The 23,925-nt window shown below is 44.8% G+C and overlaps 1 protein-coding gene across 5 annotated transcripts; it reads left to right on the top strand.

Moving 5' to 3' along the window:
* The first annotated feature begins 147 nt into the window (after positions 1 to 147).
* On the top strand, positions 148 to 23,553 carry map7d3 (MAP7 domain containing 3). Of its 5 annotated transcripts, none has more exons than XM_079268044.1 (20): positions 148 to 242; positions 7,102 to 7,203; positions 7,529 to 7,609; positions 7,715 to 7,878; positions 8,016 to 8,127; positions 9,041 to 9,124; positions 9,895 to 9,999; positions 10,740 to 10,835; positions 11,207 to 11,305; positions 13,065 to 13,190; positions 14,855 to 14,994; positions 17,103 to 17,329; positions 17,465 to 17,685; positions 18,909 to 19,038; positions 19,149 to 19,434; positions 19,569 to 19,622; positions 19,703 to 19,802; positions 20,020 to 20,185; positions 20,330 to 20,622; positions 20,720 to 23,553. In XM_079268044.1, the coding sequence occupies exons 1-20, from the start codon at positions 197 to 199 to the stop codon at positions 20,725 to 20,727; spliced, it is 2,640 nt and encodes an 879-aa protein (XP_079124170.1). In that variant the 5' UTR covers positions 148 to 196; the 3' UTR covers positions 20,728 to 23,553. The 5 variants fall into 5 exon arrangements, with proteins under 5 accessions (XP_079124170.1, XP_079124171.1, XP_079124174.1 ...); XM_079268045.1 differs by having other exon boundaries at positions 14,879 to 14,994; XM_079268048.1 differs by lacking the exon at positions 13,065 to 13,190 and having other exon boundaries at positions 14,879 to 14,994.
* Positions 23,554 to 23,925: the final 372 nt, after the last annotated feature.

A 23,925-nucleotide genomic window follows, 5' to 3' on the forward strand; every position in this document is an offset into this window, starting at 1 on the left:
CCGTTCACACAGCAGCATTTTAAAGGCTTTTGTTGGTTCGTCCGCGTTCTGTCGGTTTCCGGGAAAGAGTGAGAGTGAGCCCTCTTCACCTCTCACCGCCATCTTTGATGTCCACGTCCCCGTGAGGTCCGAGTCCGGCTGCGAGGTGTTACGCGCTTTAGAAAAAAAAAACACAGAGAAGGAAAACTTCATAGAAATGGCGGAGGGTGCTACGACTCTCAAAGGCTTGCGAGCCCAAATGGGTAAGAAACATCTTGTCAGTCGTTGGTTATTTTTTCACCCAGTTGTGTCTTAATATGCAGTCATCACTTTTTAATGTTTACCGGCAACTGCCGCTGCTAAACCGGGTGATTTGAACGCGACGTAACGCGGAGAGCTTGTCTGGGCTAGTCACGTTAGCTCGCTGTCCCGGTTTACATGCTGACAATGGATGCGGAAAAAATATGCAACTTCTTCCCGAACAGATAGCTTAGTTATATCGACAAGTTACGTATAAAGCGCGTTCGACTTAAAGTGATTGTGGTTAACGTTAGCTGAAGTTGCAGCGTGATGTTTGGTAGCCTAAGAGCCGGTTGACATGTCGCGACTTCAACGTTTGGGTTGGCCTTAACGCGCCAAGCTCACTTTAGCTTTACTTGTGCAGAATTTAATAATCACGTTTCCTTTCAAAGTGCTGTTGTGTGAATATATTAGACCGGATTGACAAACGTCTAACTGCGCGGTAGACGAAGCTAACTGCGTTGTAAGTGGCATTCAGTCAGTAGGTTAGATAACGTTGCTCATCACTTTGGGATTATTGTCAAAAGTGATCATCTGCTATCCCAATCAGGAAGAGTTCAGGAAGCGCCTTTCGGTGCACGAGTTCAAACCGACAGACGGCTCTTAGTCCAGCCACACACCAGCAGGGTTCACAGTACTTCCTGCCCCTAAAAACTCCTCTTCTTCTACAAAAAGTGGTCGTTTCTCCTCTGTATCCTATTGGACAGTTATGCTTATTTGTTGACATATGGCACAACCCCCTCCTCTCCCCAGGGAGGGGAACTACAACAATGTCTGACCTGAATCTGAGATAAAGCTGGAGTGTCAGACACAGTCAGACACACGGCTCTGATAAGAGAATGAGGCTGCATAGTTGCATCTTTATGAAGTGATAAAGGAGTTTTGGTTGGTCCAGTAGCCCAATGTCACGTGGGTCCATATATATGTGCCATCTGCAGCAGCAAAGTCTGTATCAATGCTTCTCATCCACGCCTCAGCTGGCCCCCTCCAGACATAGACATGGATGTTTACTGTGTCTGCATCTGTGGGCATGAATGCACAGTTTGTTATGACTCGAGCTGCAGTTGGGCTGATGTTTTTTAGTGTTTCAGGGTAAGAGGGAGTTCTCTGCATACCCAGTGTGGGTGTAGGCATGTTTTACTCCAATAACTGGACCGTATTTAGTCCGTATTCTTCCGTTTCCCTTAACTTTTCCATTCAGTCTTCCCAATCTGGAATTTACATCCACCCAATTCTGCGGTTTTATGAAAATATCCACAACATCTCGAGTGATGTGAAATGTAGGACTCCTGGATGTCAGTTCGCTCGGCCTTCAGCCGAAGCAGAGGACTGACAATAAAATAATGTAAGGAATCTGGTTCATGTGCACGATCGTTTCCACAAGAATGTGAGCAAGGATAAAATGTTCCCTGCTATTACGGAGGGAGATCACACTACTGCAAGGTTACCCTGATCCTGGCTCAGCGCATGCTGCTGCTGCAGCATTAAAAGCACGAGAAGTATTTCTGAACTGGTCGTATTTAACCAAACGAGGAAATGGACCGACCGGCCTCAATTCCAGCGTGTGCTGTAGCTTCTTGGATCCACTTTGCATTGCTCCACTAATGTCCCACGTCTGTCGAACTTCAACCTTTTTTAACAGGACGTGTTGCAGTATAAGTGTACACACACACGCACGGAAATATTTGAATAGCAAAACATGTTCATTTGTATAGACTAAGGTCAGACCATCGTCAGAATCGTCTGGTCGAGGCATCAGTCGGCTCGTGGATATCCTAATTATTTCTTTTTGAATGTTCTTTGCATGCACATACACAAGTTAAATGCCAGCTTAGTCTATAGATTTGGGGTTTGAGGATAAATTCTCAATGAAAAACAATTACAATTTGTCCCATCTATTGAAAGTCGATTGCTCTTGTTGATGTTTGCAGACTGTAAACTACATAACACTGGAACACACTAACGATAAGTTTAGTTAAATAATTACAGGTGTAATAGACTAATAAAGTCTAATTACGTTCTGCTTTTTGTCGTGTAACTAAGTCCAGAGTACTTGTAATTTATTGGTAACTTTTGTAGTATATTGTCTGCAGTGTTCATAAAGAGATTTGAGCAATTACTTTGTTTTCAACAGATATTACTTAATACAACTGACTTAATACTATGACGATTATAAGTACTCTGCTTTAGCCCCCAATGCCTCATCATAAAGAAATGAGTTATAGAGCCCATCAATCACTGGATTGATCGTAATAACTAATAATGCATTTGGATATGATCACATCCTTTTAGTCGACGAGAATATGGTCCACCTGGAAGAAGAGACTCCTGAGGAGGGATGTGTCATCGTTATCCTAGCAGCACTGCAAATAGCCCAGGCTTAACTTTACATGAACAGGTCCAGAGTAATCCCATAGAAGATCTGGTGTGTGTGCACATGTGTGTGTGTGTGTGCACATGTGTGAGCGTGCACATGTGTGAGCGTGCACATGTGTGAGCGTGCACATGTGTGAGCGTGCACCAGCAGTGTTATCTGAGGACCAGAAGTCTTGAGCCGGCAATGGGAAGCTCTGTGTGACATAAATGGCCAAGAAGGTTGGTGTTTTAATTGAAAAACACAAGACGGGTTCACTGATTGTTTGACAATATTAACAAAGTACAAGTTTTTGGTTTTACGATGTTTTCGTCAGTGAATTGACCCGTTGTGTTTGGATGGAGTTAAAGATCCCGATGTGCTTTTAGTACTCTGTGGTTTACGGTTGTCCACCCTTCATAAAGCGGCGCAGACACTTCCTGTGCTACAAGCTACTTGTAGTACCAAGCTACTATTGTACCAAGAAGCTGAGATCGGTCACGGCTGCAGTTGGAAGGAGGGACAAAAAGAGTCCCAACCCACTCTTGCTTCCCCACAACATCGTCTAAAGATGCTTGTCATTTAGAGAACTAGCATTTGATCAGTGTTAGCATTCAACTAGAAGTGTTATGATGTAATGCAGGTTGGCCTGTTTCCTGTTAAGTGCTTTTTCTCGGCCTCCAGAGCAGAGTCATCACCAGCCGCCCCCCTCCCCCTGGTTGTCTTTACTGCTCCCATTACAATCAGCAGCCTGAAGGTTGGACCACATCCATATTTACATGCATAAGTGCTGCACTCTGAATGGTTTTCCTTTGTTCTTTTGAGTTGTTTCTGCTCCTGAAACTACTGGATGATGCTGTACTCTGAGTCCAGACACTGGTGGTGGTGGCTGATGAAATGATGAAGCTGATTATCCTGTGACTGAGTGGAGGTGGAGGGCCGTGTGTAAAAGCCACATGTATGTAGTAAAGGCATAGACACAATCATATTTAATAAGACACAGCAGCAAGATGATATGCTAACAATGTAGGTGTGTCACTGCTATTAGATAGAAGAGACCTGCTGATGAGAACTGCTGATATCGTCATCGACAGACCCAAACAATGACAGCAAGGAAATGATAAGAGCGCGTGCATGAGAGAAGTGAATAGCAGAAATGTAGGAAAAGATCTCCTGTCATTCAAAAGAGTAGTCTACGCTAGAGCTTCATATGTCACGACATTACCAGACAGCCGGACTACAGACCGCAGACTGAAATACGTCACATTAAACAACATGATAACACATCATATTTTAGGTACGCCCACTGCAGACTGGATCTTGAACCATCTCCAACAAGCTACCCGAACAAGTGATTGACCATTGATCAATCCGTGGTACAGTTGGAGGCCCGGTTAATAACGTGTAGCTGAAGCTATCAGTGCAGCGGCAATGATTTATGTTAATGTGTGCAAATCTCCATAGGGATGGATTGATGACTCAGCGCTCCTCTTATCGTCTCCTTTTCATTTCTATGAGCACACCTGGCTCTCATTTAAGCTCTTCAATCAAAGCATGAATGTGTGAGTCTGACTCGCTCTTCATGTTTAACAGTGAATTCAGTGAGTAGGTGCATCCACTGCGGTTTGTGGCACCAACAAATTCAATACACTCTTCCGAGCATCAATGTGACAGAAAGGCTTGTATAACTGGATGTTGTGTTAAGTTTTAGCTTGACGTTTGTTACCCACTCAGCCGCTTTGCTTTCCTGTCTGCTTTTACTTCCCTTTTAAAGACCAGAGAATGCAGAATGAAGTCCCGTCGTGCACTCGGAGGGCGTGCTATCGAAACGTAGGATTTAGTCTCACAACTACATTGTGTACATTATTTAATTCAGTGCAAGTGGATACGTTCTGAGCGACTCCTTCACAGATATTATCCAAAATCTGCATCATCGTGTCATTCACACGGTCCTACTGTGGATATACTTTATATTTTACAGCCCACACTCAGTATTTGTTGCTTGTAAGGTGACACATTAACCGTTAAAGCGTTCCGATGTGTTCTCTCTGTTTAGATATGAATCATCTCACTTCAGACTCCATGGCTACCTTCATACAGGCCTAAGCACGATTGAGAAGCTCGTCATCCATCCTGAGCTGCCTTTTCTTTAGTAGAGATATATGTGCTGTTTCTTTGTGTTTTTGAGTCATTCATGTTTTTCTTACTTTACCCACGTTTATCCAAGTCATCCGTGGGGTTGAAACAGGGAGTTGTATATCTAAAGTGAAGTGACAGGTGCTGTCTACATTAGCAGCAGACTTCGACCCTCATAAGCTACTGCTTGACTTGAGAGCATCAATGCTGCTGCAGAATACACATGCAAATACTGTGTGTGTGACTACTACAGCTACTTCAGGATGATTGTTCTCTGAGAGTACGGCTGGGCAATAACTCAATATGATAATTAATCGCCGGCAATCACGGTGCACAATAAGTCTGCTTCCTTTAGATTGATAACTGTAATTCTGTTCCTTTCGCACTTACGTTTTTAGTTAGATTAGAAAACCCTCCATAATTTATGTTTCGTCAAGTCTTACTTGATTAGGCGTTTACCTATTTCATATAGACCTTTTATTAATTGAATTACCAGAAAACATGCTTTATGGTGATATACAGTATATAAGTAATGACCTATATTAAGACCGCCCAGCTCTGTGTGTGAGTTATGTAATCAGTCCAGATGCCCGGCCATGTTTCTCAGTTCTCCATGTCTGCACTGATGGGTCTTCCTTTGGTCGAATGGTGCAAACAAAGCATATTCAACAGTGAACAAGTGTTATCTCTCCTTATTTGTCGGTGTCCCGTTCACGTGACAACGGCCCTTTGTCCTCCTCTGGTTTCCACAGAGTAAAGGTAGACGAGCGTGGAGTCAATTTCCATACTGATAAGACTTGCCCGCTGTGATCGGTGCCTGTGGCGGGCACAGCACGGATGTTTTCCACACGCTAAGACAACACGGTAAAAGGTGTTTCCTGCTGCGATGGCGTTCATCACGTAATCACTGTGGCTGCTTCTTTTGAGTGAAACGGCTGCACTTCTACAGCTGCTTTATCACGAGAAGCCTTCTGTGATTCGCTGGTGCAGTGTTTGATGTCAAGCAGCAGCAGCATGTTGATGTCTTTTTTTAATTAGCGGTGGGTGAGGTGACAATATTACACACGCACATGATCATGACTCGGCACATCATGCCACACGCAGTGGACATTTCTTATCTTGTCTCCCCTCTGACAGATGAGGGAGAAGAAGTATTGTTGATTTCAATATATTTGGTTCACTTATATTCACTTCATCACCACACAACATTTGGTGGTAGTAGATAAGCAGGGTTTCAGAACATATATAAATCACGAGACGAACAAAATGTGTGCATAAAGACATACATGTGATTTATAGAGCCATAAGTATCATAAAACTTGTAAACAAACAAGTTTGGCCTTTTTAAAGAGACAGGGTTACATAAGTAAAAAAAATGATGATAACAGCAATTTTGCCAGAAAGTTGATTATTCAAATTGCATGAATTAGTTTGAATGATTATGGCAACAGTAGGAAGTAGTTGAGTTCGTGAAGGCGACAGTGTGAGACTCTCAGAACACAGTTGGAAGTGTTCATCAGTAATGTGAACGTCCCATGACTGACCATCGGTTTGCCGCTTTGTCAGCACTTCTGCGATGCTGAATACACATCGACACAGAAGGAAATCGAGCAGAGAAAAGGCTCGATCGTGTCCTCGCTGTTTCCTTCCTTTCTGTCCCTGTATCTCCTAACCACGACTTTCCCATTAAAACTGTACTGAAGAAAGTGCTTCAACCCTGTGGTAGTCCCGGTGGGAGAGTTGAAGTATTTGCTACTTTAAAGGTTTTGTAAACCGCTGCAACAAAATGTAAGCTGTTGCACGCAGCACACTGACATCTTCTCTCTGTGCTGCTTAGAAATCACAACCCCGAATTAGAAAGCAAATCAATTTGCTGCAAGCACAGGATGACTTGGAAATGTGTCCCGCATTGATTTTTAAAATGTTTTATGGAGTAGTTTTGTAGATTGATGTCCACTCGCAGGCTTAAAGTTCACCGGGAAGCTCACAAGGGTTCGATTCCAGACACGTCTCTCACAGCAGCCCATCCCTGTGAGCCGGTCACAGAAATCCGTGTATGGTCGGCTACAGGGTCGACCATGAGGGATGGGTTGTGCCAGACGGCTGAATAGCCGGATTGTTCTGTAGCTTCAAATGTGTTGGATCGCTCTTGAACTAGCATTCCTATGGAAAACAAAGCACAGAGGAGAAACAGCTGATTTTTAAACTGTATTGGTTTGGAGCTATTCTGTTTCCTCGACATTATCTGATAAACCTGCTTCGTCAGTCCTGACACGATGTGACTCTAGTTGTGTGTAAACTGTGTGTGCGTGTCCGTGTTTTCCTACATACAGCTGCAGCTGCACAAGTACAAGCCGAGGAGCGGCGCAGCCTGTCAGGGAACAGCCCCGGACCTACAACCAGCGCACCAGCTAAACCTCAGGGGAGTAGGCCAGGTAAACGACACCGCGCCTTGACACAGAAACAGACTGGTTCCCACTGATACCGCCCTGTCACCGCTGTATTGTCTCCCGTAACCTGAACCATTAGATGCAAGACAATCCACTTCCACCACCCTGTCAGTATAGTTCACTGCAGGTAATCCGGAGTCGTCATCTTATGACTGTAACCATTGACAAAGCTCTTCAATGACGGTCACACGTCATGCTCTTGTAACACTATCCTGCATTGTAATCCCCCCCCCCTTTTGTTCTCCGAATAAGCATTGTTTTGTATGTTATATCTTTTAACCGCATATACACATGTACACATGTGTTGCAGTCATTGACGGTGCTGCTCTTAGAATAGACGACCGGCTGCGAGTGGCAAAAGAGAGGCGGGAGGAGGCAGAGAGACAACAGGGTAAGGGCGTGGTCCCAGTTTCTTCTGTGTGAAGTTATTGTAGCCCGAGCTTAAGACAACATGCTAAGAAGTTGCTTTTTTCTTGTTGTTTTTCTGCACCTGCAGTTTTGAAAGACTCTCAGGTCATGGAGCGGGAGCGCAAGGCCAAGATGCAAGTGGAGCGCCAGGTGGAGGAGCGTCAGAAAAAGGTTGATGACCAGCGAAGAAAGGAGGAGCAGAAGCGACTGGCTGTGGAGGAGAAGAGGAAACAGAAACAGGAAGAGGAAAAGGTAACGGGGGAGGAGTCTCAAGCGCCTCAGAGCTGTTGGTTGATTTGACTCTCTTGACTTAACAAATTGAGTTAACATAGAAACTCTGCTTTAAATGACTTGCATTCCTCTCTACGCCTGCTCCTGTAACGCTGCAGGAGCACTACGAGGCGATGATGCGGCGGACGTTAGAGCGGAGTCAGCGAGTGGAGCAGAGGCAGAAACGATGGTCCTGGGGAGGACTGGCCACAGACTCGGATGGGCGGACAGGTAGAGGCCACTTCTTCACCTCTTTTCAAAACAAGACATTGAAGTGGGTCCAGCCACAATGCACATGAAAGCAATATGAAGCTATTTTTGCCTGACGATAATGCCAGATGACACTCAAGCCGGTATTGATACGTATTCAGGTGGAAGCGCAGTTCCATCTGTTTTTGTTATTCACAGACCGTGTGATTGTGTTCCTCCATGATAACTAGCTGCTAAAAGCTTGGGAGCTACGCGTGAGAGAACTTTGGCTGCTTTAAGTCGTTTTCAGGGGCAGCAATAAGAGCTCAGCCTTGTTATCAGTCAAGCGTTTATACATTGCATATCATTTTTTAAAGATATTCTGGTTAATAGCTCAAAATCTGAACCACCAAGAAATAAAAAGGCCCCTTTCAGACTGTAAAAGTAGAGAGCTTTCAACAATCTTTTTTTTTCTACAATCTAATTTAGTGAAAGTCGAAATATATATAATCAGATAACAGTACTGTCGGATAATGTTGGCTGTCCGCAGTTATGCAAACCCTGTTTTGTCGTGCAGCAAAGTCATCTCAAAATCCAATTAATTCACTGAGATCTGAAGCTGTAATGTAAACGTCAATTGTTACTCGTCTGTCGAGCTCTCAACACTACACGTGCGATCACTTGACCCCTTCGTACAATCACTCCCACTATTTGACACTCAAGCAATGAACCACAAATACATGGCTCATTTAAATGATAGGTTGTTTATTTTGTCGAGGCACCAACTGACTGTCGCGATTCTTTGGTGCATCGATTTAAAATACTGAGGTCAGCATACTTAGTGCTGTAGGGACTGGGTGTCAGCCAGGCTCTTGTCTCCCTCCTTGTATGAAGGATGTTTCTCAGCATCTTGTACTCTGTCGCTCCTCTCTGGGAGCTCTCTTTTCCCCCACAGGAGACTCTGATGCCGGCTCTTCGTCTCCAGTAACTATAGTTGTCTCCCCTGCCTCGCCAGAAAAGCCACTGAGGAGTCGACAAGGTTTTGTTTGTTCATCATTTGCTCAGCAACACAGCATGGGCTGGCACTGGCACTCTAGATTGCTCCGGTCACCTTCTACGCTTCCCACCAGCTCTCCCCCCCCCCCCCCCCCCCACCCCCACCCCACCTGCAGTCTAACTGGAAGCTTCTCACTAACGGTGTTCGTATGGGGCCGATGTTCTTAAACGTGCCTTGTGCTGGGTGACTAGCTGCAAGTGTGGCTTCAGGTTGTTCGTTCACTCACACTGTCGAGCACTTCCGGGTCACATGGGCGATTTTGCATGGAAGGCCGATTGACTGGCACATGAAATAAACAGGACGAATATCACCGTTGGATTCTCTGGCACGCATCATGTGATGTTGGTGATGCTCTCCTCTCTGCAGTGGTCAAAAAATGAGCTTCTGTTGTTTACTAACCACCGTGCCTGCCTCTAAACGACGCCTTTGTTGTGGTTTGTTGAAAATGAACATTGTCATTTTAAACATGATATTTAACAGCAAATTCATGTTGTATATCATGTGTATTTGCTAAGAGTGCGTCACTAAATGTCCACTGCTTTAGTAGCACTTGGGTTAACGGGGACACTATATCAGCGTGTTTTGTGTTTATGTATTTTATTTTAGGTATATTAATGAAGCAGCATATCACCCTTTACATATTAGGATCTTGCAGAACCTTGTACTCCCTTGTGTGCACTCAAATGCCCTCCATTGGCCAAGCTCCAGTGTAAACCCCGCCTCCCTTGTCTGTCTCTCCTCCTCCCTCTCAGTGGACAAGCGCTCCACGTCCACCATGAACCTGAAACAGCCGTCTGAGGCTGGCATCAGCAAACGCCTATCCACCTCTGCCACCCTTATCAAATCTCCCGACAAACGTAAGTCTCCTCTCTTCCCTCCCCCCTTCCTCCCCTCCTCATAGGCTCCTTCTCCCCTTCCCTTCCTCCTACCCTCCTTGCATTTCTGTGCTGTTTCTGAACCGACGTAGTCTATTATCAGTCAGGTAAATGTTACTCTGATGAATAATGTCCTGAGATCTACCAGGTGACCAACTAGATGATCTGGAGTAAACCTACTTCCTCTTGTAACGCTTAAGCCTTGAGTGAACTCTGACCTCTGTGCTCTCCACATCCAGGGCTTTAAACGCAGACTCACTGGAGCGCTGACAGACTGGTAACACGTGCTTGAGCTCTCTGGTTACAGCTAATTCTGAAGTAGCATGGCCTCTCAATCCATTCACCACGCACCTCCATGAAGCACTGGATTACATTTTCAGAATCATAAGAGGTCCCACGCACCACATAGTGATTCGTTGATACATTTGCTCATAGTGGAATAGAAGCTTGTCACAATATTAAAAGCATTTTGATTCACAGGACGTATGAAAAACGAATCAACACGATCAGTTGATTGATATTTCTCCACAGCTTCTATGGGTTGCCAGTGCCATTTCCCCTTTCTGATATGGTTGATTGCTCTATTCCTCTCGACATGTTTAATATTCATGCTTTTCCTTTCCTAGGCCTATGAATATATTCTAAAAAAGAGACTTTGTACCGTTCACCGAAGAGGAGCGCTTTGTAGATTCATCATGAGCTGTTTCATCGTTGTCTCTCAGGTGTTAAGCCGAGGAGTTCGTCTTGTAATCGGTTGCCTAACAATGCTGCCCAGGCCAGTAAGGAAGACGTCAAACAGCTTCAGGTGGAACAGACAGGTGCCAAAGATCCGCTCTCCATCCCACACTATGCTTTCATATTACCGATGGGCTACTGTGCACAGTTTAGCAAACCAGATATAGAGCAAATATTCAACAAGTTCCATTATAAGATACGATCTGTCTCAACTATGACAACCACATAGCCTTTTGTCTTTGTACATGCTAATGGTTTACCTGGATTATTATCCGATTGGGCAGTTGGAACTCTCCTCTGTGTACTTAGTCTGTTACACGTCGCATCAGCTGCCGTCTGCCCCGGCCTGGTGACTCGCATAAGGCCAAATGAAGTGCACATGACTTGTAAAACTGTCTTTGGGGGTTCCTTTCCAGCGCCTGCTCGGCTGTAACTGCCACTTTCATGTCCGTAGGCCGTTCTGTCAAGAAGAGAAGTTCCTCCCACTCACGAGTCAGTGAGGGCAGAGCACAGACCCCGGCCAAGCCCGATAAGGCGTCAACGGAAGATCAAGGTGGCTAGCATGAACAATCGGCAATCGGTGTTGTCATGCCTCTATCTGCATCACTCAGGCCTCCGTTGTTGATAACAAGCATGCTGCTATGACGTTCGCTGCTCGCTCATTCTGAATTGACTTTTAAAACCTCATCAACTCTGTCGGCAGCTAAGAGGTTTCGGGGATAAACGCTTGAGCTCATTTCAGTGTCATCGGCTATGTGGGTTTATAAACCGGCCAACTCTTCTTTCTATGTGTTCCTTCCTTCCGTCTACGTTCCCTTCTAATTAAGTCTCGCTCACTCACTCTGACTTACCCCCAGGCAGCCGCTAAGCCTCTAACGTGTGTCGTATGTGATTTACTGGGAACATTGTGCTCCTTCCATGTGTGCCTTAACCTTTCTGCTGTCTTAACCCACCAGATCCTGCACTGTGCTATGTTTCTCACTGACAGCTTATCTTGTTTTAACCTTTTTTTTGGTACAGGAATGGTTTTGTTGTGTACCATGTCTGCACTAACACAGTGTATTGTATTGTTGCCACAAAGTGTTGATTGTTTTCTCTTTCCAAGATGACGTCGTAGCTTGATTAAGTCACTCGGCTCGTGCTTCGGCGTGGTGTGTGGCAGTGCCATCCCACCACGGCACCCCCGGAGCACCGACGGCCCCTCCCTGCAGTCTGTGTATCGCCGTTAACCACCGAGGCTTTTGTTCGTCCTGTAGCGATGTCGGCATTCGTTCGGAAGATCGGCTGTAAAAATGTTCCTGTTCTGTATACATGTGGTTTCTGTAGACAATAATACAACACAGCTACCGTCATTCAAACTGACTTAATACGTCCCATCAGCTAAAATACCTTCAATAATAGAACACAACTATAACCTAAACTCAGACGAATACCCCAGGTTCCTAATACCTGGGTGCAGAGCATGCCGCCATGCCCCAAGGGTGAGCGCTCAGCAGCTAACGAACAAGTCTGTCTGCAACAGATGTCTTCTCAGTAGCAGCTCCAAAGGGAAGTGTGTGACTGTACTCTCCGTTTGAAGAGCTAGCATGTACAGAAACACTTGAACTCTTCTTCTGGGGTGATTTCTACTTCTGTAGCTGAGGTAGCAACAACTGACTAAATTGGGAGAGAGAAAGAGATCTTTGTTTCGCCATAGGCGCTTTCATGACATCATCACCATTGCAATCAGCCTCCTTGGTTTTTTCATCAAATTTGCCACCTTCATGCTAACCATAGAGCAGTTTGCACAGCAGAAGCTGAAGAACTATTGCCCGGTCACAGTCACTCTTGGTTTTGTTTCTCATCTTCCTACCCAATCGTACTCCTCGTCTTTGACGGTCACTAATGGATTGTTTTTCCCATCAGCACACCTCCCTCTACCTCCAGGGACCATTGATTTGACCTTATTGTCTACTTTGACCACTGTTCTAACTGATCTTCAGTTACCAGACAATCAGTATTTGCTCGGTCTCAGCACTTTTCCATGGCATCCTCTCCTTACCGTCTCTCACCGACGATCCTCACTTTATTGAACATCACTGAAAGTTAACCGATTACAGACAGTTGGAGCCCATGTAAGATTACTGAGACATGACCTTTGCTTGTTGATGTTGATTCTCTCCTGTTGGTTAAATCACATGGTGACCTTTCTGAACTTCATTGACCCCCCCCCCTGTTTTGCCTTCACCTCCCCATTCTCATCCACTCTTTCCTTATTGGCCTCTTTTGTTCTCCTCTGTTTGTTTTTTCGGGTGACTTTTCGGGCCGTGTAGCTCGCAGGCCACCGGCTGGCCCTGTGGACGGAGGGGTTCTTAGTCGCCTGCTCAGCCCCACCCAGGCCTCACTAGCTAGGAGCAAGAGCGCCGCCGCCCTGTCAGCTGAAGGAACAAACGCTCCAGGTAACCTCTGAATCCCCGACAAAGAGGAAGGATGGCTAGACACAGAACCCGGTCCTCCCTACTCCCCCTCGGTTTATCAGTAGAAGTCAACCCAGCGTCCTTCTGCTTTAGAAACAATCCTCTCAAAGTTAACAGTGGCCTCTCGGCGGCGGTGGTGATGTAATTACGCGGCTATTGTAACGATCAGCTGTTTTATGTTATGTATGTACAGTACAGCAAAGTACACTCATGTGAGAGCATAGTTACTCAGTAAATATTGACGCACACAGGTCCAGCTCACATGCATTCTTACACAATTGGCTGTTGTGTGCTGAGCTGAGCCGAGCCGAGCGGGGCAGACTTGGCCGAGAGCGTTTCTCTGCGTTTGAGGAGCCTCAGGGAGCATGCTGGGAGATTTGCTCAAAGCTGCTTACCTGTTGGTTCTCGTTACGTCAGCATGAGACCGTTGTGCCACTGCATGTGTTCTGGTAGTGAGACCAGAGTGCTGGGGGACTCCAGTACTGGCATAGCCGTGGGATATATTGGTGTTGATATATTTAAGGCTGAGATCATGGGTATAAATAGTCCTCGACTCGGCATACTGTAAAGACTGCAGCTGTATTCCCCGTGTTGGTTTTAGGTTGCGGCGTTTTTATTGACCGGCCATTACAAACCCATTAGCGGCTATAGATCTTCTGCTAAGTATGGCCCCATTAGAAACACAACACATCTGCTGCAGCAGCAGCGGTAGCTCATGGCAGGATACGTTTCACAGTCAACATAGCTGGTCAGTGGTCCGAATGAATAACAAAAACCCATTTGTGAGCAGACAGTGGCAGGGAGAGTTCCCCGGGTCTCAGGATTATCATGGCGAATCCCTCCATCTGACGCAGCTACTGGACAACAGTCTTTACTAGCCGTACTGCCTCCAGGCTACGCGACACAGCAGCTCAGCATCAACAGTTTGGATCCGGTGGTCCTGATTACAATTTGAGATTTGTTTGTGAGTGGAAGTCTGAAGATATTGTAAAGCAATTCTTATGCCAGAGGCAGTTTTGTCCGGAAACAACAGCAGATGTTGCATTCAATGTCTAATCTAGAGTCTGGAGAGTTAACTTAGAATGTCAGGAAGGGCCGAAAGATTGAAAACTCTCACTTTTTAATTACCGATACTGAACACAACAAACAACACGATCAACATTCTTTGTGCGTTTAGTGTACTAATACATCTGTGTGATATGTGTTTGCCGTGTCGGTGTTTGTGGTAGGTTTTGTGTCGTGTGTGCTGTGGTTCTTGGTGTTCGGTTGTGTGTTCATGTTGTGTCCAGAAGCTTTGGTACCTGTGGAGTGTCTGGGTCTGTTTGTGAGATTGTTGCTCTCTGCTCCTTGTCTTCTGTAATCTCCAGCTCAATCAAAGCTTCAGAAATCAAGCTGTTGCCTGGCTAAAATGCTATTTCTAACAACTCGCCTTTTTTTGTGCTCTTGTCCCTTTACAAATCACTCTCCTTCATTTCTTTCACCCATCATCTGCCCTCCCTTCCTCTCTCTCTCTGCCCCTCTCTTTTTCCCTCCACTGTCTTTATTCTTCTTTTCTTTGCTGCTTTGCTGCCCACCTCGGCCGCTTATCCCGCCTCCCGTTGGTTGTGCTCCCATGGCCGTGCGATGATGACTGTGTCCTTTACCAGAGTGTCACCTGTGTCCTCGCTCAGCTTCGGCCACTCCCCTGGTCCCACCGCGGGGGCCTGTGCGCAGCCGCAGCATCGACCGACAGAAGAGCGGCATGACCACCTCGGTGTCTGCCGACGGAGCCCTCGACCCCTCAATGGTGAGTTAACGCTACCAACACCACTGGCCAGAATCTGACATTTACAAGAGGACGTGTGTAATGCTGTTAATGATCTTAAGTGAAAGCTTAGTGAACGTCATTCCTGTGCCCTTCTCCTTAAGCTGTGTTTTTGTATCCGCATTAATAAGTGTGTATTATATGGCTATGTGAGTTTCCAATCTTGTCTATTTTCAAACTACAGACAGTTCCACACTGTAAATCAAACAGAATTCAGGGAACAGAATTCAGAGATTACACAGTAAAATGTATAATGTCGTGCTGTGTTTGGTTTTATTTCCATGGGAAAGTATTTGAATTTGCCTCAGAAAATACGGACGGACCATAAAAACATTTTAATAGTGGACGCATGATTTGACGGCACACAGAGGTCTTAACTAGTGAGAACAAGTTCAGTCTTTCCTGCATTGAAATGGCCGCTCGGAGAAATAAGCAGACGCCACCAAAGACCCAGACAGACAGATTTATCAGCACATGTCCGGTTATTTGCTTGTCAAAGTACTTCTGCAGGATGCTAAGCAGGGGGAAATGTTGCTCCTCTGGCTGTTCTCTGACCTTTGCTGTTCACGCCAGGGTAGGAAATTCACATATTTTTTTGGGGGCAATTTTTGCCCCCACTGACTGAAATCCAGGGGCATTTAAAATAAATTGGGGGCATTTTTTGAGACTTGTGAAATAACATTTGTTCAAAATAATACATATACTTATTTAGGCTTACAATATGAGTAATTGTCATCAAATGGCAATAATAAGACTATTAGGCAGTAGCCTACAGATTCAAAGTGTTTTCTTAGATTTATTTAACAAAAAACAAACGATTCAGACAATCATATTCAATTTTATTCTTATTTCTTTGTGGTTATTTATTGTTATTACTAAATGTTTTAAACAACTATTAACAATTATTAAGTCAACGATGCCTTGATTACATATACATCAGTCATTGTATGGAATTATTGAGATTTTCTTTTGTAGCACCTCAAATATTGTGATATTACCCATTTTTGTGCTGAACTTATGCATTAGTCATTGTGTGGAATTTTTGAGAAAAACATTTTTATAGCACCTTAAAATTTTTGAAGGTACAAATTCAGTTCAGAGTTTTTACCGAGTAAAATATCTTAATTGACTGTCAGTCAGGTATTATTCATTTCCAGCAACCGTCAAATCAAAGAATAAAGACGTTAAGCACAATTTAGGTGTATTTTCCCTTTAACTCACGAGATGCAGGTAGCATGTTTTATACTTAATGTGAATATAATTCATTTAATCAAATTTCCATTATGCAATATGTATACTTTGTTGCCATCTTATTCTGAAAACCGGATGTTCGTCTTAAGAAACCGGAATGTTGTCTCACGTTCATCTTTACGTTAACTTTCAAAGTCCTTCGCTCGCTCCCGATCTGCGCCGTTTAAATGCGTTTACCGTGAATGTCAGGATATAGGTGCACTAACATGTAACTGTCTGCTAACTCTCTCTCTCTCTGTGCCTCTGCCTGTCCTCTATGACTGAAGGCCTTCATTGTCGTAGCATGAGACAAAGGGGTCAACAATGGCCTGATTATAGTCCGACCCACCCTGACTCTGGGGCCTAATGTCATCAAAAAAGTCTCCCCATGTCGCTGTCCTCTCTCCTCCACTCGCACAGATTTCTTTGTAGATAATTGAAATTCACAGTTTATCACTCGAGACACTTTGATTAAATTGTGTTTTTAAGCCGCCTCACTTCAGTGGGGGCTATAGTAAAGTTACTGCTGAGTGTTTGCGGTGACTTCTGGAACTCTCCTTCATACAAAGACACTGTATTGCTCCAATGCTATATTTACATAAATAGGAAACGAATGTCCTGTCCCAGTTGTGAATCTGTACACCAATTGCCTGTTCACTGTCCTGCTTTTCCTTTCCGTCTGTAACTGACCCGGTCTGACTGTCGGTACAACTTGATTTACTACCATTTCTGATGCAGTGATATTTAAATGAACAATGATTATAGCTGCGGGTGTTTGTAAGGCGTCGTTAGCATGATCCTTGTTCAGTGATGGTCATGACTGACTTCTTCACGTCTGTCCCGTCTCTGTGGGACGACAGAAGGACAAGCAGTTTACATCACCTGGAGGGCAACGTCCCTCCTCTCCATCTTCCACCCTGGGACGCAACCGTTCACCCTCCCCAGCCCCCAACCCAGTCCCGAAGAGGACGCCCTCCCCAGCCCCCAACCCAGCCCCGAAGAGGACGCCCTCCCCAGCCCCCAACCCAGCCCCGAAGAGGACGCCCTCCCCAGCCCCGAAGAGGACGCCCTCCCCAACAGTACCCAAGTAAGACTACAAGTCTTATCCAACGCAGCTTTAGTGATATTTTGCTTCAAGTGTTTTGAGAGTTTGAATGCAGCCTTTCATCTTTGCTTTAATTTTAAAACACACATGGACGCAACTCACACTTTGTTCTGACAGGCAAAGTTCCAGGACACGCCCACCCTCACCGGGTGCAATGAAACAACGCCCCCCATCCCCCCAGCCTACGTCGGCCAAACCTCCACCTATCCAGAAACCAGCTCTCACTCCAACAGGGCCCCCCACCTTGCGAAAGAGGGACTCCAAGTCCAAGGATCTGTGTCCTGTCCAGGCTGTGTCTCCACAGTCCTCTGATTCCAACAAGACCAAAGAGAAAGATGGTGAGCAATGATAGTCCACGATATACATGTTTTACTGCACCTCATTCAAATATATCTGACACTACAGAAGGTCTTTCATGATGGTAAAACAGACATGTAACGCAGGCCCATATAAAGGCAGGCTGACAGATTTTAATAAGCCAGTACCAATATTTGCCAAGGCTGATTGTTGTTCTGGCAACAAGGATGTTTGCACTCGATCATCGGGACATGGCGTCTGTTTCATGGAGGGACGTGACCCAGCTAGACATCAATTTCATCTTATCTAGCTTATCTTATCTTATTTAGTTCAAAGTAATATCTTAGTGGACTTGTTACTGCAGCACATCTTGATCCACAGCATCACCTTTGAACATTGGGTGCTCATTGTTAAACATACTGAACTAAGGGAGTGCAGAAAAGGAATAGGAGGAAACGATCTTCGTTGGTTAACCAAACATAATGTTGTATATAAGAATATTGCTCTAATTTTATTTTCAAAATCGTCTTTTTTGTAATTTTAGCTAACTTAGCCACTGGCAACCAGAAACAAATGATCGGTCCTTATTCCCTTTTGGCCTCTCGCTCTCACAGCAGCACATTCACTTGACACGCGTGTGCATGCGTGCGTGTGCCTGTGTGTGTGCATGTGTTTGCGTGCCAGCTTAGGTTGCAATAAATCTCAGTGGAGCAGGAGACATATTAAGTTCCATCTGGAGTCGCATCCTGTTACAGACCCGGGGTTGTTGTTGCTGCTGCCACCTCCTGAAGAGAAGCATGATCTGCACGATAAAACAGCTCAGTAATGCTTTATTACTATATGCAACTGTGCATTAGAAAGATAAAAAAAATAAAATGTAGGTGGCACAGTTTAGGTGTACAACATTTATATTTAGGAGTGTATGAAAAGGTAAATTCATAAGTTGTGTAATGTTTTTGATTCATCAACCAAATGAATGGCTGACTGTGAGGCAAAAATATTTTCATGTGTGGCAGTCCTGCTCATCAATATGCAACATTTACTAATTCCCTCAGAGATATTAACGGGATAATTGCTGATCTGTGACTGTATTCCCACGGTGTTCTTTCAAAGAGCACAGAGATGATCATGTGAAAGGCTTGTTGTTCTGCCCCCTGTGCTCCTCTATCACGACTAACCTCCAGTCTGGCTACATTGAGAAATGGGTGAAAGAGCGACATGAAGTGCTAAAGAGATTTTGGATATTTGTCTTCCCACCCGTCAGACCCTAAAGCCTCGACGGGCAGCAACACGGCCGCTGAGGCAGCCAAGATCCTGGCGGAGAACCGCCGACTGATGCGAGAGCAGAAAGAGAGAGAGGAGCTGCTCAGGGTACAGAGGGAGGAAGAGGAGAAGTAAGATTATTCTAAATTGTTCAGTGAATCTTAAAAACACCATCTTTTAACATTCTGTCGTCACTTTATATGCCTTCAAGCCATTCACGGCTGTTCCTTTACTGTCCCAGGCTGAGAAAGGAGGAAGAGATGCGTTTAGCGGAGGAGGCTCGACTGAAGCGCCTGGTGGAGGAGGAGAAGCTCGCAGAGGAGAGGAAAATCAAAGACGAGGAAGATGCTCTCCTAGCGGAGGAGGAGCGGGTGAGGATGGCCGAAGAGGAGGCGGTGAAGCAGGCCGAGCTCCAGAAGGAACGGGAGGAGGCTGAGGCCAAGGCCCTGGAGGAGGCAGAGAGAGTCCGTGTGGAGAGAGAGCGCGTCATGCAGCAGAACCAGCAAGAACGCATGGCGAGGAAGAAGGTACGGACAGACTGATGAGTCTTCTTTTTAAGTGATTTCTTCAATGACCGTAGAAACACTTTTAGTGTTCCCTCATTGTGTAGGTCTCAACTGAACATTATCTAAAAAAAAGGAAATGCTTTTTTCCATTTCAGAGAATTGAAGAAATAATGAAAAGAACAAGAAAGGGGGACCGAAGTGACATGAAGGTGAGCGCACATTCATTCAGCCTCATCGTCGACACGGAGTGTGTGTGTGTGTTAACGCGTTGTTTGTGTGTCCTGCGTAGGGCGATGCAGGAGATGACGATAAACAGGAGGAAGGAGAGGAAGGAGAGGATGGAGATGAAGGAGATGAAGAAGATGATGGAGAGGACTGTGAAACCCAGAGTAAGTGTTCCCGTCCTCTAGCGCTCACACAGACGGCAGGTTTAGATGAGTCATGCACCACCGCATTTATGAATGTGCTGCTTTGTCACGGAGAGTAAAGGTGTGTCGTCCCCTCTTTGTCTTTGTTTACATACACTTTGCATACATGGGTTTACAAAATTCTCAACACGGCCTTTTTTTTTTACATTCAATTCCGTTTCCTCCGTTGACGTCGTAGGCCAGTCGGATGACATCGCCGAGGAGGACGACAAAGACGAGTGTGGTCTGTCCTCCGGTGAGCCGGAGGCACAAAGAGAGGAGCCCCTGGGCAGCGTGAACGGGAAACCAGAGACGGACGACAAGGAGAACAACGGCATCAGCACAGCTGAGACTCAGGCAGGAAGGTATGACGAGAGAAACCACAACGACGTATGAAAGATTGGGCCTGGAGCTGAGACGGACCAACACATTGTTAGCTTTTTTCCTATTAGAGAAATCTCTTATTCACTAACCTAACCATTCACCGCTTTCCTTCCTCCCCTCGCCAGTCCGGTCCCTAAGAGCCGCCTCGTCGAGGGCTCGGAGTTCCTGAATGAGCAGGACTCGGCCAAGGTGGACTTGGTTTCGGGTCTCAATGGGAAATCCAACCAGTGGAGCTTTGAGGAACTCATTGACCTCAACATCCACTCTAAGGCTCTGCCCCTCATCAAGGCGGAGGACTGTAACCAGGTCTTGATCAACTGTGACGGGAGCTCAGACGGGACCAGGGTAGCCTTCGAGGACAAGGGAACCCCCGTCAACACCCTGCATTCCTCTAGTCAGCCCATAGAAGCCCTTTCAGGTGAGGAGACACTTGCACTTACTCACCGAACTGGAACGTATACTCTCTGACATAATCTTCTTAAAGACCGTAACTCATGTCTCCTGTGTTTCTGTAGAGATTTGATGCTGCAGCCGTTGCTGAGAAGCCTCTTATGTTGCACTCGTAAAGTTCCTGTCTAGCTGAGCTCCTTTAGAAGATGTCCCGTATCAGTCCCCAACAGCTTCCTCCTCCTCCTCCTGAAGGAGGAGCACAAGGTGAAGCGGAAAGACCACCCCAGGTGCTACATTTGCACCCCACATTATGAGGAAACGTATATATATAAATATGAATTATATCTATATATATAAAAAAGTTATGCTTCAGGGAAATTCCATATATTCCGTCAACATGCTTGCTTCAGGTCTCTTTCCTCTTCCTCTTGTGTTCATTTTTGTTTTTCCGTTTCGTGTCCAAAATTTGATGTTTTTTAAGAGTTCTGTCTTTGTCAGGGGTGCATTTGATGTAATTTATTAATTTTGGCTTCTTTGTTATTGTAATTATTGTTCTATGTTTAGTCTTTTTTGTTTTCTCTTGTATGAGAATATTCCAGGACACGTGCACATCTGTCTGTGTGAATTGAACAGCGCGAGTTAAAGGAAGGAACGTTATAATACATTGTGTTCTGTCATTGGGTTCGGTGAGGAGAGCGTCCCAAGTTTCACACGTGATTCATCTAAATTTACTTGACCGTCTGCTTTGAGCAGCATCCAGCAATATGGCCTTAGCGTTTTGTTCCCTAACGTCTAATTTAAAGTGTGCATCATATGCTGAATTGCGCTGAAGCTCATACACGCACCGTTTAGCAATCCTCTGTCGTGCGCTTACGCTTGGGAGTGGATTCTGTATTCGTACTTCACTTCAGACCCATTCTTCCGTCTCCCGGCTTCTCTCGCCATGTGTTTGCTTCTTTGGCCACTAGAGGGCATCGGAAACACAACTCCCATCTGTTACATTTGAAGCTGAAGAGTGTTGAGATTCCTTCACAACACCAGTGAATTCACATGTTCAGTGAAGTTTCTGCAGTTTGTTCACGTAGGGCTCGTTTAAGTTTTGTTAAGTTTTTACACATGTATATAGAGTTTGTCTCCACTGACTGCATCTGCACCACACAACTGTTTGAACCACCATAACCGCAACATACCACCTTAACGGGTGAAGTCATTCACAGCTGTTTCTGAACTTCTTAAGGCGGTCTGTGTTTGATGCTGAACAGAACATAAAGGTTAGCCTGAAACTAAACATTTTCGATTATCTGGCTTTAATTGAAGCTTTACCGACACATCCACGCGCACGTTTCCATCAGTCTTTCTCTCCGTGCGGCTCTTTCATCAGTTACATTTATTTCCCGTTAACTATCAGTCTTAAAGAAACTCAACTCACTACCTGCTACATCTGACTAAATGCATTTCAATTCTTTTTATAATATAAAATGTGGCTTGTTTTGTTTACATATGAAAATACATTTCTACATATTTAAGTGTCATTGTATTGTGTGTGTGTGTGTGTGTATAATCAGTATTAGGCAAAAGAAGCCATGTTTAGGATGAAGTGGCGTCAGGATGTGGATAATTGAAGCCTCTTGTTTGTGACCGTGCTATACTGTGTTAGCTTTCGGTTCGACTCGTGCCCTGTGACGGGGTTGTCAGGTTACGTTTGGGCAGCCTGGAAAAATTAACATAAAGCCCTCTTTCACATGAGCTCTGCAAAAGAAATGGGCCACTAAACGTTTCTCAACATATGGTGTGTGTGTATGTATGTTTGAGCGCTTTCAACCCCATATACCTACGCCCTGATTCTGAATATTGCCTCACAGAAACTAAACACGTTAACATTTTGATGGCCAGTTGTTACAGCCCTCAGCAACACGTCTGACCCATGGACAAAGTCATGGCTGTGCCTCTTAACAATGCTTTTAATGTCCTCCGATAGGTTTTATATGGTGTCACAGGGTTTGTGGGGATACTTATGGTTGGCATATCAGATCGGGTTTTATCTATTCTTTGTAGGACGAGGTGGGGCGCATGCACCAAACTGAATATGACACAGGTCAGACTGCTTTTCATGAACTGTATTTAAATCTTGAATACCCGATGCTTGAACAGTCCGAGCACGAGGTTTAGGGACCTTTTTTTATTTTTGCCTTGTTCTCTGCTATCTAACTAAAATCTCTTTGTACATAACTGTCTTGGAGCTTTCGATCTTCGCTTTGATTAATAAGCCCAAAGAATGCAACGGACTCCGTACACCGTCCTTCATTATTCACCACGTCTCTCAGAGCTGCCCGCCTTTTGGCTTTCCTTCATTACTCATTTAGAGAACACGATACTCTTTGCACTGTCACACGTGACTCTCTATGTTTAAAGAATGGTTTCTGAGGAGTCATTTTACTGTCGAGAATCGCAGGAGAGTTGCGTGATATTCTGGAAGAAAACAAGTCATTTGTTCCTTACCAGATGTTTTAGAAGTCCCATTAGTATCCCAAACTTGCCTACATCCAAATTCCCCCCAAACCCTTCCTACTCATCTTTCCACTCGAGTAGCACCTGCTTGGGGGGGGCTGTTGTAGCTGCTGCTTGAACGGATACTGTATCTCTTCCAGATCCTGCTGTATCTTCGAGGGCTCGAGTACAGAGCTGACTGCTTTAAACTTTGTCTTTGACAATAGGATAGAACGGTGCCTTAGAATGATATTTAGTATTTTTATTGTATCACAGTTAACGAAGAAAGCTTTTCCTTACCTCGGCCTCGACAATCAAGTCTATCCAACCAGGGCGACTAAGTGAATATGAATATTTTTCTGGAGGATTTACAGACCTAACAATGCCCTGTCCACGATTAAAATGTGTACTGTAAATATATCTTAAGTGTACTGAGATGATACAAACTGTTAATACAAATAAAGTCTTGCAAAAATGCTCCTTTTCTATGTTTTCTTGCTGTAGAGAAATAAGAGACTTCCTCATTTTATTCGTTTTAGATTTAACTTAACTCGCACAGTCTCGAGTGCAGTTCAAACGTATGTAACAGATTAACAATGAAAGTATGTATGTAGGAGCGGCAATATGTATGTAAAGAACATTATTCTGATAGATTCCAGTAAGGCAATGAAAAGACTTGTCTCAAGAAGCTACACAGAATTAGACTCGACTAGTAGTGCACATAATCCCACCAAAGGAAGTCTGTTGCCATGTTCGTATCAAATATTGACAAAAGCAGTAAAAAAACAACAAAGTATAGTTTGTCATGAAAATCCATTGTACACTGTCATGATACATTTCATAA

This window comes from Melanostigma gelatinosum (assembly GCF_949748355.1).
Source record: "Melanostigma gelatinosum genome assembly, chromosome: 5".
Classification (NCBI taxonomy): domain Eukaryota; kingdom Metazoa; phylum Chordata; class Actinopteri; order Perciformes; family Zoarcidae; genus Melanostigma; species Melanostigma gelatinosum.

Excerpts from the sequence above, each read along its gene's own strand:
- map7d3 (XM_079268044.1), top strand. The coding sequence starts at position 197 with ATGGCGGAGGGTGCTACGACTCTCAAAGGCTTGCGAGCCCAAATGG. Across the intron at positions 7,610-7,714 it reads GGAGGCAGAGAGACAACAGG|TTTTGAAAGACTCTCAGGTC; the intron begins GTAAGGGCGTGG and ends CTGCACCTGCAG. Across the intron at positions 10,836-11,206 it reads GCTTCAGGTGGAACAGACAG|GCCGTTCTGTCAAGAAGAGA; the intron begins GTGCCAAAGATC and ends TCATGTCCGTAG.